This window comes from Emiliania huxleyi (genome assembly GCF_000372725.1).
Source record: "Emiliania huxleyi CCMP1516 unplaced genomic scaffold EMIHUscaffold_750, whole genome shotgun sequence".
Lineage (NCBI taxonomy): Eukaryota > Haptophyta > Isochrysidales > Noelaerhabdaceae > Emiliania > Emiliania huxleyi.
Window position 1 is genome coordinate 2860 of NW_005196378.1, and position 16138 is coordinate 18997.

The 16138-nt window shown below is 64.9% G+C and overlaps 2 protein-coding genes across 2 annotated transcripts; both read left to right on the top strand.

Moving 5' to 3' along the window:
- Positions 1–5170: 5170 nt before the first annotated feature.
- EMIHUDRAFT_249189 (hypothetical protein) lies at positions 5171–6876 on the top strand (the record flags this gene model as incomplete). The annotated part of the gene is made up of 3 exons (XM_005760469.1): positions 5171–5236; positions 5311–5421; positions 5953–6876. 3 exons carry the CDS (start codon positions 5171–5173, stop codon positions 6874–6876), a joined length of 1101 nt encoding a protein of 366 aa, XP_005760526.1.
- A 2453-nt stretch (positions 6877–9329) lies between these two features.
- EMIHUDRAFT_460002 (hypothetical protein) lies at positions 9330–11141 on the top strand (the record flags this gene model as incomplete). The annotated part of the gene is made up of 2 exons (XM_005760470.1): positions 9330–9836; positions 10173–11141. The coding sequence occupies 2 exons, from the start codon at positions 9330–9332 to the stop codon at positions 10449–10451; spliced, it is 786 nt and encodes a 261-aa protein (XP_005760527.1). The 3' UTR covers positions 10452–11141.
- Between the last annotated feature and the right edge of the window lie 4997 nt (positions 11142–16138).

Sequence of the window (16138 nt, forward strand, 5' to 3'; positions counted from 1 at the left end):
AACCTTCCCTCCTGCTCATGCGTATGCCTTGGGAATAACTACGTCTACATCCCCTCGATATTTAACATTACTGAACCAATGCCGCTCTCGGGTCCCACATGACCGAGCTTGTCGCCCCCCAGAATACACGGCGGCGTCAAAGTAGTGGCGTGCGACCTCTCAGTGCTCTATCTCCGATCGCAGCTGCCTCTGCGCGTCCTGGGGAGGTACATTTGTTGCGCGCCGGAGACGACTCGACGCCGCTGAGATCGGAGATCAAGCTCTGACAGGTCGCACGTCGCTCCTTTGACGCCGACGTGACTCACCCGTGCAGATCACATCAGGACACGGTCTCGACGCGCTCGGTACGACGCCTGCGACCCGTCTCGGGGCAGGTGGCACGACGCTCTTATCGCCTGCCAGCGCTGCCGTGCAGGTTGCCACGACGAGGTCGAGAACGCTTCTATACGCTCGCCGAGCCTTCCTTTCCATCCCATTAGGCAGCCTGGGAACGGTGGCGATCAGAGGCAAAGCCTACGAGGGGTGGTGGAACCACATGTCACGGCTACTGTACCGCCGGCTCACCCCACGATAGCCTCCGGAGGCTGACTTTGAGGCACAATCATCGGACGATGTCGACGAGTTGGGTCGCTCTCGCGGTAGCCAGATGACCTCTCATACTAGGAGCATCGGCCATGGCCGCAGGGAGCGCGGGGGGGGGCGCTGGAAGCAACACGGAGCTCCGTTGGAGACGTTTTCAAGATTAGCGTGTCAGAGTGAAATGGCACTAGCCACCGTGATCAACGTACAACGATATACTCGATACGGCGCAGCCCCCAAATTTTCCTCGCTGCTGCGGGCGATCGATCCTCCTCATGCTCAGCAATCGCTGCCTCAGCATCCTCCTCTTCCGATTCTCGTTGCTGCTTCTTGAGCGCAATATTCGGCGACTTCTAGCCAAACAGTTCTCACAAATAGCCTCAAGCTCAAACGAACGCGTGTCAGAGAACCCCTGTGTATGCTGGTCCTCTTTGAACGATCCGCACGTGAGGTAGCATAGGGCCTTGTTGGCAGCAGCCAGCTTGTTGCGCTGCTTCGTTGGACGTTGCGATGAGCTGATTAGGATCGCAGAAGTGCATGCCAAGCACCGCCACGATCTTGAAGCAGAACACATCGCAACCGCATCGTCCGCACTGCCATCGGCATGCCGCGCCCGCCGCTTCGCCGCAGCCGCCTTAAGACACGCATAGCGGCAGCACATGGTACGGTGCGCGTACTTGAGCAGGCGTTGCGCGCCGCAAGTAGTGCACTGGCCCTGGGAGAAGGCGATATGGCGTCGTGCGCGGCATACGTTGGTCGGGACCGTCCAGGTATTTTTCGTTCGGGTAAACCTGAATGAAGGCTTTTCTAGGTATACCCTGGTTTTACCCGGAGTTGGCCTTATGTCGTCTAAGTTCATGGCCCCCGACCATACAGCGTCTAAGTCTGAGCCCGGCTCCGAGCGGGGCTAAGTTGAGCGCTCGCTCGCTGCAGAGGCTAAGTGTTAGAGCGACCCCTAGCCCTACTACCCAACCATTGTTCTTTACACTAGGCACGGGGCTGGAGTGTGGAGGGAGAGCAATAAATAAATAAATAAAACGGGCAAACTCTGAGACGAGATGGGATTTAGGGACATGTGTCCCCGCCCTGCACGATCTTGGTGTGAGGGATCTTCAATCCGTGTCCCCTCACCCCTCGTCACAACCCGACACGGAAGAGCGGCAAGAGTTGGGGCTGCGGCTGCGGCTGCGGCTATGAGAGGGGCCGGGGTCGCGGCAGAGCCGCTGCGCCGCGTGGACGCGCCTACACCGCTCTTGCTCCGCTCGCCACCTCTCGCAAAGGTCCAAAGCCATAGCCACCACCTCCTCCGGCAAGTCCTTTCGCCGTATCTCGCCGTCCCTCCACGCCTGGAAGATCTCGTCGTCATAGCCGTATTGCATCACAGCCTGCTGAACTGCGTCGTGTACGACCCCTGCCGTCCTATCCTGCGCCTCAGCGTCGGAAAAGTCGAACTCGGAGTCATACTCGGAAGCAGGCACAGACGGCCGCGGTGATTTGGCAGGCGGCGAGGAGGGGGAGGGGGAGCGCGGCGGTGCGCGCTCGTGGCTCCCGCTGGTGCCAGAAGGGCCAGCGCCCAGCGCGCTCAGCCTGTTCTTGTTCACCTTGGGAGAGGGGGGTGGGGGTCCACCTCCCTTGGGTGCGGGCTGGCGGTCAGGCTTGCGCTTGACCGCCTTGCCCGGCGGCTTGCGGCCAGGGTTCCTAATGGTGAACCTGTCCGGCATGCCGCCCTTCCCAACCCTGGTCCACCCCTCGGGCGACTCGTTGGGCTGGGGTTGCTGCATCTGTTGGTGCTGTGGGTGTGCCTGCGGTGCTGCGGCCGGAGCGCTGCAGCGGCGGCAGGCGGTGCTGCGGGCGGTGCCGCGGCGGAGGTGGCAGCAGGCACAGGCTGCGGTGGGGCACTGCCCTCCTTGGCCTGCTGCCGCTCCCTGTCCCTCTCCCACTGGGACTGGGGCTGGACAATGAACTGCTTGCCCATGGGCGTCGGGTTGACGCTGAAGCTCCACCAGTTGCGCTCCACGGCGAGAGGATGCGAATCATCGCCTCGTCTTGCGGCGCCACCGCCTCTCCTGTGGCTTGCGCGCACAGTTTGAGCCTGGCCGCAACGGACGGGCCATCGCGAGCGTCGGCCATGGCCCCGTTTCTCGCCGTTTTGTAAAGTTTGGCACTAGGGAGAGCAAAACAAACAACAAATTGCTAAAAATCTCTCTCTCTGGAGAGAGACAGAGAGAGATTGTCGGGACTGGCGCGCACTCCGAAGCAAAACCCTCTAAGAAGTGACTATCTGTTTGTATTTTGTTGTCACCGAAGGCGCTCTCAAAAAGAATTCTTAAGATACAAGCCTCTCTCACAGCAAAAAGAAAAAGATGTCGGCCGTTGTGCTTTTGTAAAAGAAAGAAAGAAAACACTAAACAGACAAAACCCAAGGGAGATGACGCTTGACGGCACGCTTAAGACGACACCACTATCGAGCCTCACTTCGCACCATGCGCACCACCCGCTCCGCACCTCGGTCGCCCTCGTAGTACTGCACCTGGCCGCTGGGAAACTCTTTGCGCACCAGCCGCTCTGCACCTCGCTCGCCCTCGAAATGCTTCACGTTGCCGGTGGGAAACACCGTGCGCACCTTCCGCTCCGCGCCTCGCTCGCCCTCGTAGTAGTGCACCTCGCCGTTGGCAAAAAAAAAAAAACCCTTTTCCCCCCCCGTGGCGCACAATCCGCTCCGCACCTTTCTCGCCCTCGAGGTGCTGCACTTGGCCGTCGGCACGCACCGCGCGCACTTTCCGCTCCGCACCCTGCCCGCCTTCGTAGTACTTCACGTTGCCGCTGGCATACACCAGGCGCACTTTCCGCTCTGCACCTTGCTCGCCCTCGTAGTAATGCGCCTCGCCGTTGGCAAGCTCAGCGCGCACCTTCCGCTCCGCTCCTCGCTCGCCCTCGTAGTGCCGCTCCTGGCCGCTCTGCAAGGACCGTGACCGCAGCTTCGCGCCATTCTCGCCGCGCCGCAGCCTCCAGACCTCGCGGCGGTTCTCGCCAGCGCCCTCCACTTCTGACGAGAGGCGGAGCGCCGGGCTCACCCTCGCAAGCCACGGGAAGTGGTCGGCGCTGGCGCGGCGGTCGGCGGCGTATCTGCGGAGGGTGTCCTCGCTGAGCGTCACCACACCGAAGCCACCGGCAAAGCGTTGGAGGAGCAGCAGCCGCATCGCCACGGCGAAGAGCGGGTCCTTGAAGCGCGCCAGGCCGCTGCGCAGGGCGAGGAGGCCGAGGCGCGGCGACGCGAGGCTGAAGGCGGCGCAGTCGGAGAAGTCGTCGACGCCCTCGAGGATGCGGAGGTGCAGCTCGTGTGGCAGCTCGGCCAGCCAGTCCGTGGGCGGGGCGTCGTCTGCGGTGCGTGCGGCGCGAGGGCAGCGCGACATGTGAGAGGCGCGAGAAAAAGAAAAAGCCGCTGCGCGCTTTTGGCTTTATTGTACACATGCACAGACACACAGCCCCTTCCCCTTCAAGGGCGAGGACACGCGCAGGGGTCGCACTTCTAGCGAGGCCCACAGAGTGGGAGACTCCTATCACCGCCACTGCCACCCACGTGTCAGTCTGCCTGTGGTAGAAGAGACTGCCGGTGAGAAGTCGGAGGAAGGTCGCTAGTCGAGAGAGATCGCCAGTGGATAGGGAGTCCACCGTGCTGCGAGCCTGTCGCTGTCCCTTGTCAGGAGCAGGAGAACTAGGAGAGCGCAACCAGTAGGAGGCCCGCGCTTGCCCCTGTGCCGCCGGGTGCAACCTGTCCTATACGAGAGAGGAATCCCTGGGACCCTGTCGTGAGGGTGAACCCTCCCCAGCCCCCCTCCGTGTCGCGATGCGCTCCCCGCTCCCGTTCCCCTGTGTCCCTGATCGTCCTTACAAGATCCTGCTCGCGCAGGTGGGGACCCTGTCCTTCTCCCACCCCTCGTTTGGCGTGTCCGTTGTATTTATTTATTTATTACCTACATTGGCTTTAAAAGAAAGAAAGAAAACAGACAACCCAAGGGAGGGATGGGAGGACGGCACGCCGCCACCACACAGGGATTTTAAGTCGCTTGCGGGACGGTCGAACTACGCGTCCATATCGATTCAAACGAGACAGCCGCAATTCACCTCAAGTGAAAACGCCGCGAAACCGCTGATGAGCCATGCCAGCACGCGGTCGTCTACCTTTAGCCGCGCGGCAAAAAAGCCTCCCCTCCAACCCATCCACCTCGGCGCGAGTCTTCTGGCGGAGAACGCTCTCGAGCTGGCAGAGGTCCACCCCCTCATCAGTGTCAAGTCATAAAAACGAGAGTAGTTCGCTTCCCAGCTCTGTGTCTTGCTTTGCCGAAAAATGGGTGCTAGTATGAGCCCGACCCAGGTCGTAGTGTTCTTGCTCCCAGCGCTTGCGCTTCGGCGGTTAGTGGTGCACTAACCTCCGAGAAACCCTTCGGGTCGCTCCTCATCGCAAACCCTGTCAGCAGAGTCTCCCACGGGAAGAGTGTAACGAAGAGATCGCCGACGGCTGCCCGTCTGTTGGGCTGCTAGCGGACAAGGTGGCGCACGAGGCAACGTGATTTCCGCCGTGTGCCAGCGCATGTTGGCGCCGCTGCAGACCCAGTTGACCACGCAGGGTGCGGAGATCGAGCGGCTGCAGGCCCAGGTGGCAGCGCAGGGTGCGGGAATGAGCGGCTGCAGGCCCACGTGGCGAGTCAAGAAGGGCGACTCGTGCGCCAGCGCGTGGGCGCCGCGCCGCCAAGCAATGCGGAGGTGCGAGAGATGGCCAGCCGGGTCGCTTCTGCATCGTGCAAGCGGCTGGCTAAGGCGAGTGCGATCGAGCCAGTAGAGGTGACAGCGCTATAGGCTCACTCGCAGGAGGCGGAAGGCGGCGACGACGGCGCATACTAGGTCACGCATGGCATCAGAAGTTTTATCTCTGGGCCCCGAAAGGCATCTCTAGCAGCGTCGTTACGCATGCGCCCTCCCCTCCTGGGCGCATACGCCTCACGTCTCGACAGAGCATAAGCCCTTGGTGTGCCACGAGACGAGTTTTTCGCCATCGCCGCGAGCAGCAAGCCGCCCGCCGCAAACAGCCGGAGGCATCGCCGCAGCACTGTCTGCGCTGCGCTCCCGCACCCGTCGACGAAGCTCCCCCCGCGGAAGACCGCGCGTAGCGACGCCTTGTCGTTCGAGATGAGCGCGCTTGAAGCCCGCCCACCTACTGCCCCTGAGAGTTGGTTACCGAGTGGGATCAGCTCCCCCCCTTGGGATCGAAGCTTCCACGACCTCGCACCCAACACCACAGGCGGGATCACTCTCTCTCTCTCTCTCTCTCTCTCTCTCTCTCTCTCTCTCTCTCTGCAGATTGCCCGTGCAAAGGTAGCGGAAGCTTCGAGCGAGGATAAGGCTGTCGAGGAGGAGGTAGCGCGAGCGATGCAGCAAGGCAATGGCCTCGTGCAGGCGACGCTTGAGCACCTCGAGACGGCTGAGCGGTCGTGGGATAGGTTCGTCGAGCTGGGCGGCGAGGTGATTGACGGGTATCCGAGCGAGGTGCAGGTGGTCAAGCGTCTGCTCGACGCAACGACCGAGATCACGCGGCTCAACAACCAGCTTGTGCAATTGAGGCATCTGCAAGACCGCGAGCGCGAGGACCACGCAACGTCGCAACGCCAGCTCGCAGAGCAGCTTGTCCAAGCGACAGATCTCAACGATGTCTACCAGGCCAATACATCAGCACTCACGATGCGGCTGCGCGAGGCGGCCTTGATGTCGGAGCATGCAACTACGATGCCGGTGGGCTCACCAGTCGCCGCCGAGAATGTTGGAAGGCACACAGTCGTTGAAGGAGACGCCGTGGACACAGCGGCGGCCGTAGCAACGCAGCAGCCACAGCCGCAGCGTCGCGTCTTTCTGGACGATGACGACGAGACCGAAGACGAGGACCCAGACGTGGACGAGACTGACGACGAGGAGGACATGGGAGCAGCTGGAGCGGGCGAGGCAGCGACAGCGACCAGCCCGGCAGCTACGACGGCAGATCCCTGGGCGCGACAGCTGCGGTCCAACACAAGGGCCGCGACTTCGTCATCGTCGACAGTGGCCGACACCGAGGCGGAGGAGGTGGCCTCCGCGGAGGTCGCGGTTGAGGCAGACGAGCGCGATACGGCGATGCTCACCAGGTACGGCGTGCTCCGTGGCGGATGCTCCAGGTGCCGTGGCGGCGGGAAGAAGCGGCGGTGCCCTGAGTCCTGCTACGTCTCTGGGGCACGCAAGTTTGTTCGACTCATGGTGGAGCTCGATTGAGATTGGAGTCGAGCAGCGGCGTTGGAGGGGCTCATCGGCAGAGGAGGCTTGTGAATGGCGCTCCGGTGGGCTGCCAGCGAGCTTAGCGCGTCACAACGGCTGCTGGGGTAGGGGGCGTGAAACTGAGGACGGCGAATCCCAGCGGCAATGGGAGGGCCGGCAACGCGAGAGGGAGTTTGCTCTGCTGTGGGGCCGGACAGCGTATCTGCTTGAGAACTAGAACGGTGCCTGTGGGGCTGAGGGCAGGACGCCCGGGTGGACTGGATTGTTGTGCATTGCGCCTAGCTGCGACAGACTCACAGCCGTGAGGGGTGGCCCCCCCCAACTGCGACACTCTAGATCTCTGTGCTGGGCTTGTGGTTCTGTCGTGCCGTACTTGAGGGGTACGCACTTACAGGGGGGGCGGGGGGGGGCGAAACCGAGAGCGCTATGGGGAGTAGCCAGACGCCAGAGGATGACTGTGTAAGGATGTTGGGTGTCAACTTTTGATTGTAAAAGGCAAGAACACAGGGTGCTACGGTACAAGACAAGACGACGACGACGACAGCGAAGCGCTTTGGCCGGCAATGGTTGCGGCGAGGGCATAATGCCCGGCTGGTAGGACGTCGCGAGGGCGGCGGCGGGTGCGCCTTGCCGGGCGGGAAGGGAATCGTGAGAATGGCGGCGGGGGCGTCGTGCCAGGGGGTACGGCGGCGGCGAGGGTGGAGGTGTGGGCGCTTTGCCGGGCGGGTAGGGCGGCGGCGAGGGTGGTGCAGCGAGAGGACGGAGTCACGGGAATGTTCGGAGAGAGGTCCGGCGGAGATCGCGATGCGAGGAGAGAAGAGAGAGGGCTCGAAGCGGATGCGAGAGGAGGGCAGCGATGGCGGTAGCGATGGCGGTGGTGCGGCGGTGGTGCGGCGTCCGCGCGAGGCGCAGTGCAACCTCACCAGGCGAGGAGGGCGTGCAAATCCCGTGGGTTGGCGGTGTGTGCGGCGTCCGAGCGCCTATGTGATTCGGCCGCGCGTGGCTGAAGAGCCGTTGCTCTCGCAGTCGGACAGCAGCTCAGCGCGCGACGTCGCGCGGAGTGGGATTCACTGTCGTCGCGATTCACTGCGCCTAGAGAGAGCGCAGCAGGGGGAGAAGCGGCGGGGCAGTTGGCGCCGCGCTGGCGTCTGCGGCAGGGTGGTGGCTGGTCCGGCGGGCAGGGTGGCGGGTAGGGTGGCGGCGAAGGTGGCGGCGAAAGTCGGGTAGGGCGGCGGCGATGGCGGCGGCATCGGTGCCTTGCGGCGAGGGTGGAGGTGTGGGAGCTTTGCCGGCCGGGCAGGCGGCGGCGAGGGTGGTGGGGTGTGCAACGAGAGGACGGAGACATGGTTGAGGTCGCTCTCGTCCAGGCTCGCCGCGCCTACGGGAAGGTTCCGAGAGAAGGTCCTGGCGGAGATCGCGATGCGATTAAAGAAGAGAGAGGGCTCGAAGCGGATGCGAGAGGAGGGCAGCGGTGGCAGCGGCGCCCGTGCGCGTGTGTTGTCGGTCGCGCCTTATGCGAGCCGCTGCTCTACGGCCGCACAGCAGCGTACGGGTAGCATGCGATGCCGCGCGGAGTGCACCGTAGGCGCGATACGCTATGCCTGGAGAGGCGCAGCAGCGTGAGAAGCGGCCGAGCTGTCCTGGCGTCTGCGGGAGATATGGGACATGGTGAGGCTGAGTACGGCGAGCTGCGGCCGTTGGCGGGAGCGCGGCCAGGCGGCAAGGAGCTGCGATCGCAGCGCACACGCGGCGACAAGTGACGCCTCGTGGTCTTGAGTGGTGTGCAGAGTGAAACAGGTCGCTTCGTGCGAGTGCGGGCGGTGAGGTCCGAGGAGAGTGGAGAGGACAGTGCGTGCGAGAGGATGGCGTGTGCGAGAGGATGGTGTGTGCAGGGCGAGCCTAAATAGCGCGAGAGGGGACAGCGTGTCAGAGAGGACGACCTGCCGGAGCCCGGCGGGCGCCGTGGCGACTTCGTTTCGCCGTGGGAAAGAATTTTACTAAAGAATTGCCGACGCGAACTTCTGGTTTGCTGAAGGCGAGTGGCGGGATTGATCAATGTAAGGGGCGCCTGTGTGCTGTATGCGTGCGTGCGTGCATGCGTGCTACGTGTGCGTGCGCGGTGGTCCCCTCACAGAGAGAGAGAGTGAGAGTCTCTGCCCGGCTGGACCGACATTTACGAGAAATTAAAAGCCATCCACTGTGACATTTGGGAGGGGAACGGCAAAATGTCACATGATGAGTGCGGCGTGTTGCCAGTACTAAAATTTAGTTGACGAGGGATCTTGTGACAGGAGCTGGACGGGAATGGGTTTGCTAATACTAATTGCCAATTGGTGACATTTACGCTTGTTTGCGGTCCGTGCCGGCCGGCAGGTAAGGACAGAAAGCGTATCGCGCCGGCGAGAGAGCGGCGGTTGACCCCTGGTTCACTTGTGACGTCCGTGCGCGCGATGTTGTCGGGTGAGAGACGGGAAGCTTGCCGCGTGCGTGCCTTGAACTATCGGAGTGCCATTTGCGACGGCAAGGCTGAAGCATGCCAGGCGTTTGCGAATGACCAGGGCAACCAGAAAAGGCTCATGGATCTGGCGCTCATGCAGAATAGGGAGCAACTGATGGCGAGCGGGACAATGATGAGTGCCTCGGCGATGACAAAGTGGCTGTGCGAGCAAGACATCCATGTGATGCGTGGGACAGTGATCGCCAGGACTGACTCCGTCAAGCGCAGGTATGCAGGAGCAGGCAGTGCACCGTCCATGTCGATTCCGATGCAAATCGGTTCAGGCTATGACTCGGCGGCGATGCACTGTGAAGTCGATGGCAATGAGTGGCCCTCGACAGATACGGTAGAAGACGGGTTGGGAGCATTGGGACTGCTCGCAGAGCCGCAGCAGCAAGTGTTTGATGATGGACGCAGCAGCCAGAGCTGTACGCCTGAGATGATGAGCCTCCTGCCCACGGTTGTCGACGGAGACCCCTCTTTTGCCGCATCGGCTGCAAACGCACTTTTTGGCGCAGGGAGATTCCACGCTGCAGCCGGCGGTGGCGGCAGTGGCGGTGGCGACTGTGGCAGCGGCGGAACAGCCGCTACGCCGCAGCCCGCGACCACTGGTGGTGGGGGAGCTGGCGGCGGAGGTGGCGCAGGCGGCGCAGGCGGCGGAAGCAGCAACGGTGACGTGGGTGGTGGCGGAGGTGGGGGCTTAGGTGGGGGCGGCGATGGGGGCGGCGATTGGGGCGGCGATGGTAATCAACACGGATTAACACTAAGGTGCTACGGCGACTACGAGCGGAAGCAGGTTCTCGAGGCGGTCGAGGAGATCGACCCGAACACCTTCGCGACCTCCGAGGAGCTCGACGCCGCCAAGGCTCAGATCGGCGCCCTCCAGAAGCAGATCGACGACAACGATGGCGACGACGACCAGACCGCCGCTTTCGCAAAGGCGGGCCTCGGGCTCGGCGTCACTGGCTTCGTCTTCGGCGCCGCCGCCCTCGCCGTGGCCCTCACCAAGAAGCACGCCGTCGTCGCAAAGCCGAGCGTCAAGGTCTCCGAGGGGACCGTCGCTGGCGGCGTCTGAGCGGCCCGCCGCCGCGCGCCGGGCTCCAAGCGCCGGGCTCTCGCCCGGCGGCCCGGCGCGGCGGCGGTTCCATGGCCTCGCCCGCCGCCGCGGCCCCCCTCCCTCCCTCGTCCGCCTTGCGGCGTGCCCGGACATGACGCCCCGCCCTCACCCCCGCTGACAGCGGGAGGGGACCTGGGCCGAGATACGGGCGCCGGCATGGCGGAGGGAGCCGCCCCGCTCGCCGCGCTCGCGGCGCCGCTCACCGCTTTGCCCTGGAAGGCTTCGGTGCAGCCGGTGGGGCCGCGGAGGCGGGGGGCTGGCACGGGAGGGCAGAGGGGTCGCTGGTGCCGCTGCCTCTCTCGCACTGAAGCGGGGTGCCCCATGCGCGGCCGGAGGCCGTGAGGGGGCGCAGAGATGTAAGGTAAGGCAAGGTAAGGTAAACGTCTCCACACACACAAAGTGGTGGGGCAAGGGGGGGCGACCCTCGCATCTCCACGCCCGGACACGGGCAGGAGCCCCACGGCATTCAAAGTGCAAGCACCGGCCCGGTGCCGTGGGTGAGCAAACCTGCACCCCACTCCCTCCCTCCCCCAGACACAGGACCCACAGAGATGTGTTGTGAGAGGCGCGGGGGAGGGGTAATGGTTGCAGCGATGAAAGGAGTAGGGTGTGGGGGGTGGGGTTCACAAGAACTCAAAAGCTCCTTTTGAAACGATAAACAATTTGAATCTGTGCTCTGTGCACCGTGGCTTCAGAACTGGCTTCAGCGGACTCCCGGAGAGCGGAGAGAACCCAAGTGGATGTCGTGCGACATGCTTCACACAAATGTCCGCCTCGTGCGTCGATCGTCGCCTCCGCGCCCTGTCAGCTGTGGATTTCAAGTTTTCTGCCCCCCCCCCCCCCCCCCTCCTCCGCCCTCCCCCCTTCTCACTCCCGCGACCACACCTCGATCTTCTTCGGCAGCAGCTGGTTCGACAGGTCCTCTCCGTGGCCTAGTCGGGCGTCTTCGCCCTCGCCCCAAGCGAAGACAGCGCCATCGGCGGTGAGGGCGAGGCTGTGGACTTCCCCTGCCGACACAGCCACGACGCGCCGCGCCGCAAAGGCCTCGATCTTCTTCGGCAGCAGCTGGTTCTGCTCGTCGCCGTGGCCCAACTTGCCAAAGGCTCCATAGCCCCAGCTCCAGACGGCGCCGTCGGCAGTGATGGCGAGGCTGTGGGCGTCTCCAGCCGACACAGCCACGACGCGCCGCCCTGCCAACGCCTCGACCTTCTTCGGCAGCAGCTGGTTCTGCTGGCCGCCGTGGCCCAGCCTGCCCCCACCTCCATGGCCCCAGGTCCAGACGGCTCCGTCAGCGGTGATGGCGAGGGTGTGGTACCCTCCAGCCGAAACAGCGACGACGCGCCGCCGAGCAAACGCCTCGATCTTCTTTGGCTGCCGCTGGCTCTGCTGATTGCCGTGGCCCAACTGGCCACAGGCTCCAAAGCCCCAGCTGCAGACAGCGCCGTCAGCGGTGATGGCGAGGCTGTGCGCGGATCCAGCCGACACAGCCACGACGCGCTGCCCTGCCAAGGCCTCGATCTTCTTGGGCAGCAGCTGCCCCTCCCGGTTGCCGTGGCCCAACCGGCCATCTTCTCCATCGCCCCAGCTGCAGACGCCGCCGTCGGCGGTGAGGGCGAGGCTGTGCATGCCTCCAGCCGAGACAGCGACGACGCGCCGCCCAGCAAAGGCCTCGACCTTCTTGGGCTGCCACTGGTCCTCCTCGTCGCCGTGTCCCAGCAGACCCTGCCAGCCGCAGCCCCAGGACCAAACGGCACCGTCCGCGGAGAGAACGAGGCTGAAAAGTCCTGACGCCGCCACACCAATCGCGCGCTCGCCTCCGAGGAGTGACGGTAGACGGGTCGGCGTCATCAGCTGCAGCACGCCCTTGCCGTGGCCGAGAAGGCCTGGAAACTGCGCCTCCTCTTCCTCCTCCCCATCCTCGTCCTCCTCGTCCTCCTCGTCAACCGCTGCCGTGCCGCACGAAGAGAGCCGCCCCTCGCCGTCGATGAAGACGCTGTGGGTCGAGCCTGCGGCCGCCCTCGCCGGCGGGTTGGACTCGCACAGCAGCGCAGCGAAGCACAGCCACCGCACGGGGCAGCCCTCGCCCTCTGGCTGCGCCGGCAGCTCGTAGCCGCGCTCTTGCGCCCACAAGCGGATGGCCTCCACCGCGAGCGAGGCGTGGAAGAGCAGCGAGACGGCCGCGACGCGAGCGATGTCGGCGGGGCTGTTGCAGCGAGAGAGGGCGCGCACGAGGAGCTCCGTGGGGAGGTCGAGGAGGCGGGCGGGCGGCGGCGTGTCTGGCGAGTGAGCGGCGGTGGAGGCGGAGGCGAGGCGGCGCGAGCGGCGCGAGCGGCGCGGCGGGGTGGACATCGCGAAAAAAAGAAAAATGAAACGGGGCTCGCTCCTCATCGCAAACCCTGTCAGCAGAGTCCTCCTACGGGAATGTACTAAGAGCCACATACGCTGAAAAATAGCCATGGTTCAACTCCGTGCACTGACGGTCGGCCGTCAGAAAACACGCCTCCGTGGCTCGGGTTACACCGATCCTCGCTACCCAACGCGGCCAAAGGATATCCACCTCGAGAACCTCGAGAACCATGGTTCAGGACGTAACGAATCCTCTCCGCCACTCACTGGACGTTGGCTTCTCCCTGGCACATACGCAGCAATGGCTGCCGCGCCACCGACAGGCGGCGCTACCGGCGCGGCGCCGGACGGCGAGACCAGCGAGGCGAGTCTGTCCGGCAGCTTCGACCTCTCCACTTCTCTCGGCGCGACCGCCACCGCCACCGCTGCCGGCACGCCCAAGCCGCCCGCCGAGCCAGCAACGCCTGACGGCTGGATGGAGGGTTCTGCACCTGCCGGGCGAATAGACTTTGACGTATCCGACTCCTATTCGGAGAAGAGCTTCGATCTCGACGAATCGGCCGATCTGGCCGCCACCAGTGGGTCGGTAGCAAGTCTCGGTAGTAGTGGGGACGACTTTGATCTCGATGATTCGACGGAGCACGTTGCCCAACCAGTCTCTGTCGAGCCATCGGCCGAAACCCGTGGGGACGAGCAGGACGTACGACACGACGGGACCGCTGCAAAGGGCTCAGCCGACGATGGTGAACCTCCGGAAGCTCAAGTGACTGCTCAAGTGGACCTACCACCGCTGGCCCAACCGTCAGAGCCTCAGCTGGCGGAGCAGAAGAAGGATGCGGAGGAAAGTGTGGAGTCCAGCGGTGATGACTTCAGCGTCGACGAGGATTCATTCCACAGCGCTGCAAAAACTGGCCAGGGCGTCAACATCAACCCCGACCACTCTGTGGACCTGCCCGCCGACGCCGCCGCCTCGAGTGGAGACTCATTTGATCTCGACGAGTCGCAGCCAACTTCGACCGCCGTCGACAGGTCCTCGTCCGTAACACTCGCCAGATAATCGCCGCACTCATCGGTCCCGCAGGTGGCGGCTGTGCGCTCGGGCTGGTCGTCGGCGCAGGGGTTGTCACAATTCCCGTCCTCGCAGTCCTCGCAGCCACGCGGGCACTTCGTCTCGAGCTCGGTGATCAAGCTGTAGGCGCCCACGCATGTTGTGTAGTCGCCCTGGCACGGAGAGCATCCGTTGAGCCCGAGAGGCCATTCGTTATACTGGCTGCCTCCTGGGTGGTCAGAGCCACACGCTTCGAGCCAGGTGCTGTCGCAGGTCTCGCCCTCAGCAAGCCATGCGCTGCAGAGCGCCTCGGGATCAAGCAAGTGCGGGCCGCTGCACGTGGTGTTGCCCCCACACTGCGAGCAGCCAGAAGCCGAGAGCGGAGCATCGTTGTAATCGCTACCCAACGGGTGGTCAGTGCTGCACACTTCCGTCCACGTGCTGGTGCAGTTGAGGCCCACGTTGAGAAAGGCTGCGCACGAAGCGTCGGCGTCGACCCAGTCGAGTTGAGCGTGGCAGAGTTCAATCGGTTCGCCACTGCCGCCCTCGAAGCTGCCAACGTCGCCGATGACGTCGCTCGCGGCGCGCCCAGCCATGGCAGCGAGGAGGAGGTGGCGGGGCAAAATGCTACTTCCCATCATACCGGTTTCCATCTGGAGCGCCCGCCGGCGCCGCCAACGCCCGGCCCGTGTCGACGATTACGAGTATTAACACGGGGCAGGGAGAGGGATCGCAGGGTATGGAAGAATTCTTAAACTACAAGCCTCCCTCACAGCACACTGGCACGACAAGGGCGCGGACGGGCCCGGAACATTTTCTTCCGTGTTTTTTTCTGGCCCTATTTGCTCGTTGAGGCTCTTGAGTCGACTTGATCGACGGGGGCCTGCAGCCAATAGCCAATAGACCCGCTGGATGGAGCACGGCACCAGACTAGCCGAGCATCACGCGCTGCGCCTCGACGTTGGTGACCAGAGCACTGCGCGGCTCGCTGGGGTACAAGCTGCTCTTCTTGAAGCCCAGCGGGACGCCTGTGCGGCCGGGGAGCGCGCAGCGGCGGCTGAGGCGGCAGCGAGGGCTGCGGACGAGAGGGCACAGCGCTGTGATGCGGCGACGGCGGCAGCGAGGGCGGCGGCAGAGAAGCGCGCCACGGCGGTGGCGCGAGAGGCGTCACGGCTGGTGGAGGCAGCCCGCATCACCGAGGCTGCGCTGGCGACTGAGCGAGCGGCGCGAGCGGCAGAGGCGGAGGAGTCGCGTGTCGTCGCTGCGGAACGCGACGAGCTCGAGCGCGAGCGGAACGCCTTGCGTGCGGAGCGGCAGCTGATCAGCCAGCGATACACGGCCCTTGGGAGCAAGGTGGAGGCGCTGGTGGCAATGGAGGCGGTGCGAGGTGCGAGTCAACGCGAGGCTGCGCTGCGCGCGCGGGTGGAGGAGCTGGAGGCGGCGCTGCAAGAGGCGTGCGCCGCTCGGCGCGACGACGCGGCGGAATTCCGCAGGCAGGAGGCGCTGCTCGGGCAGCGCTGGTCCGACCAGTTGGAGGAGGCCGAGGCTGCCGCCGGCACGCGCGTGGCGGCGGCGGCGCGGGAGGCCATCACTGCGCTTGGGCGAGACGCATCTCTTGAGCGCGAGCTGGCCGTCGCTCGCACCTCGCTCGCCGGGCTGGAGCGGGAGCTGGCGGCGCGGACGGAGGAGCTGAGCCGCGCGATCGCTGACGCAGGGGCGTGGCGCGCTGAGGGGGAGCGGCGGCAGGCCGCAGTGGACACGCAGGCAGCGGCTCTAAGCGAAACTGGGGCCCGCGAGAGACCTCCGGGTCGGGCCGGGGCTCCACCTTCCTGCGTGCACGCCGGCTCCGCCTGGGCCTCGCTGGAGACCTCGAGACCTCGGGGGTCGGGCCGGGGCTCCACCTTCCTGCGTGCACGCCGGCGCCGCCTGAGCCTCCTCTCTGGCGCCGCCTGAGCCACCTCTCTGGCGCCGCCTGAGCCTCCTCTCTGCACGGGGACAGGTGGCGCTCGTGGCAGAGGAGCGACGCGAGCTCCAGGCCGGGGCGGCGGCGCAGCTTGCAGAGGTGCGCGCGCAGGCCGCTGCCGCGCAGACCGGGGCGGCGGACAGGGTGCGGGCGGAGCTCCGCGCGGCGCACGAGGCGGAGCTGCGTGGCGCGGTGGCGACGGCGGAGGCCGCCGCCGCCGCGTCGGACGCTGTCGGGCGCGTGATGGCGGTCGAGCTGTCGGCGGCTGAGGCGTCGGCGGCTGGATGC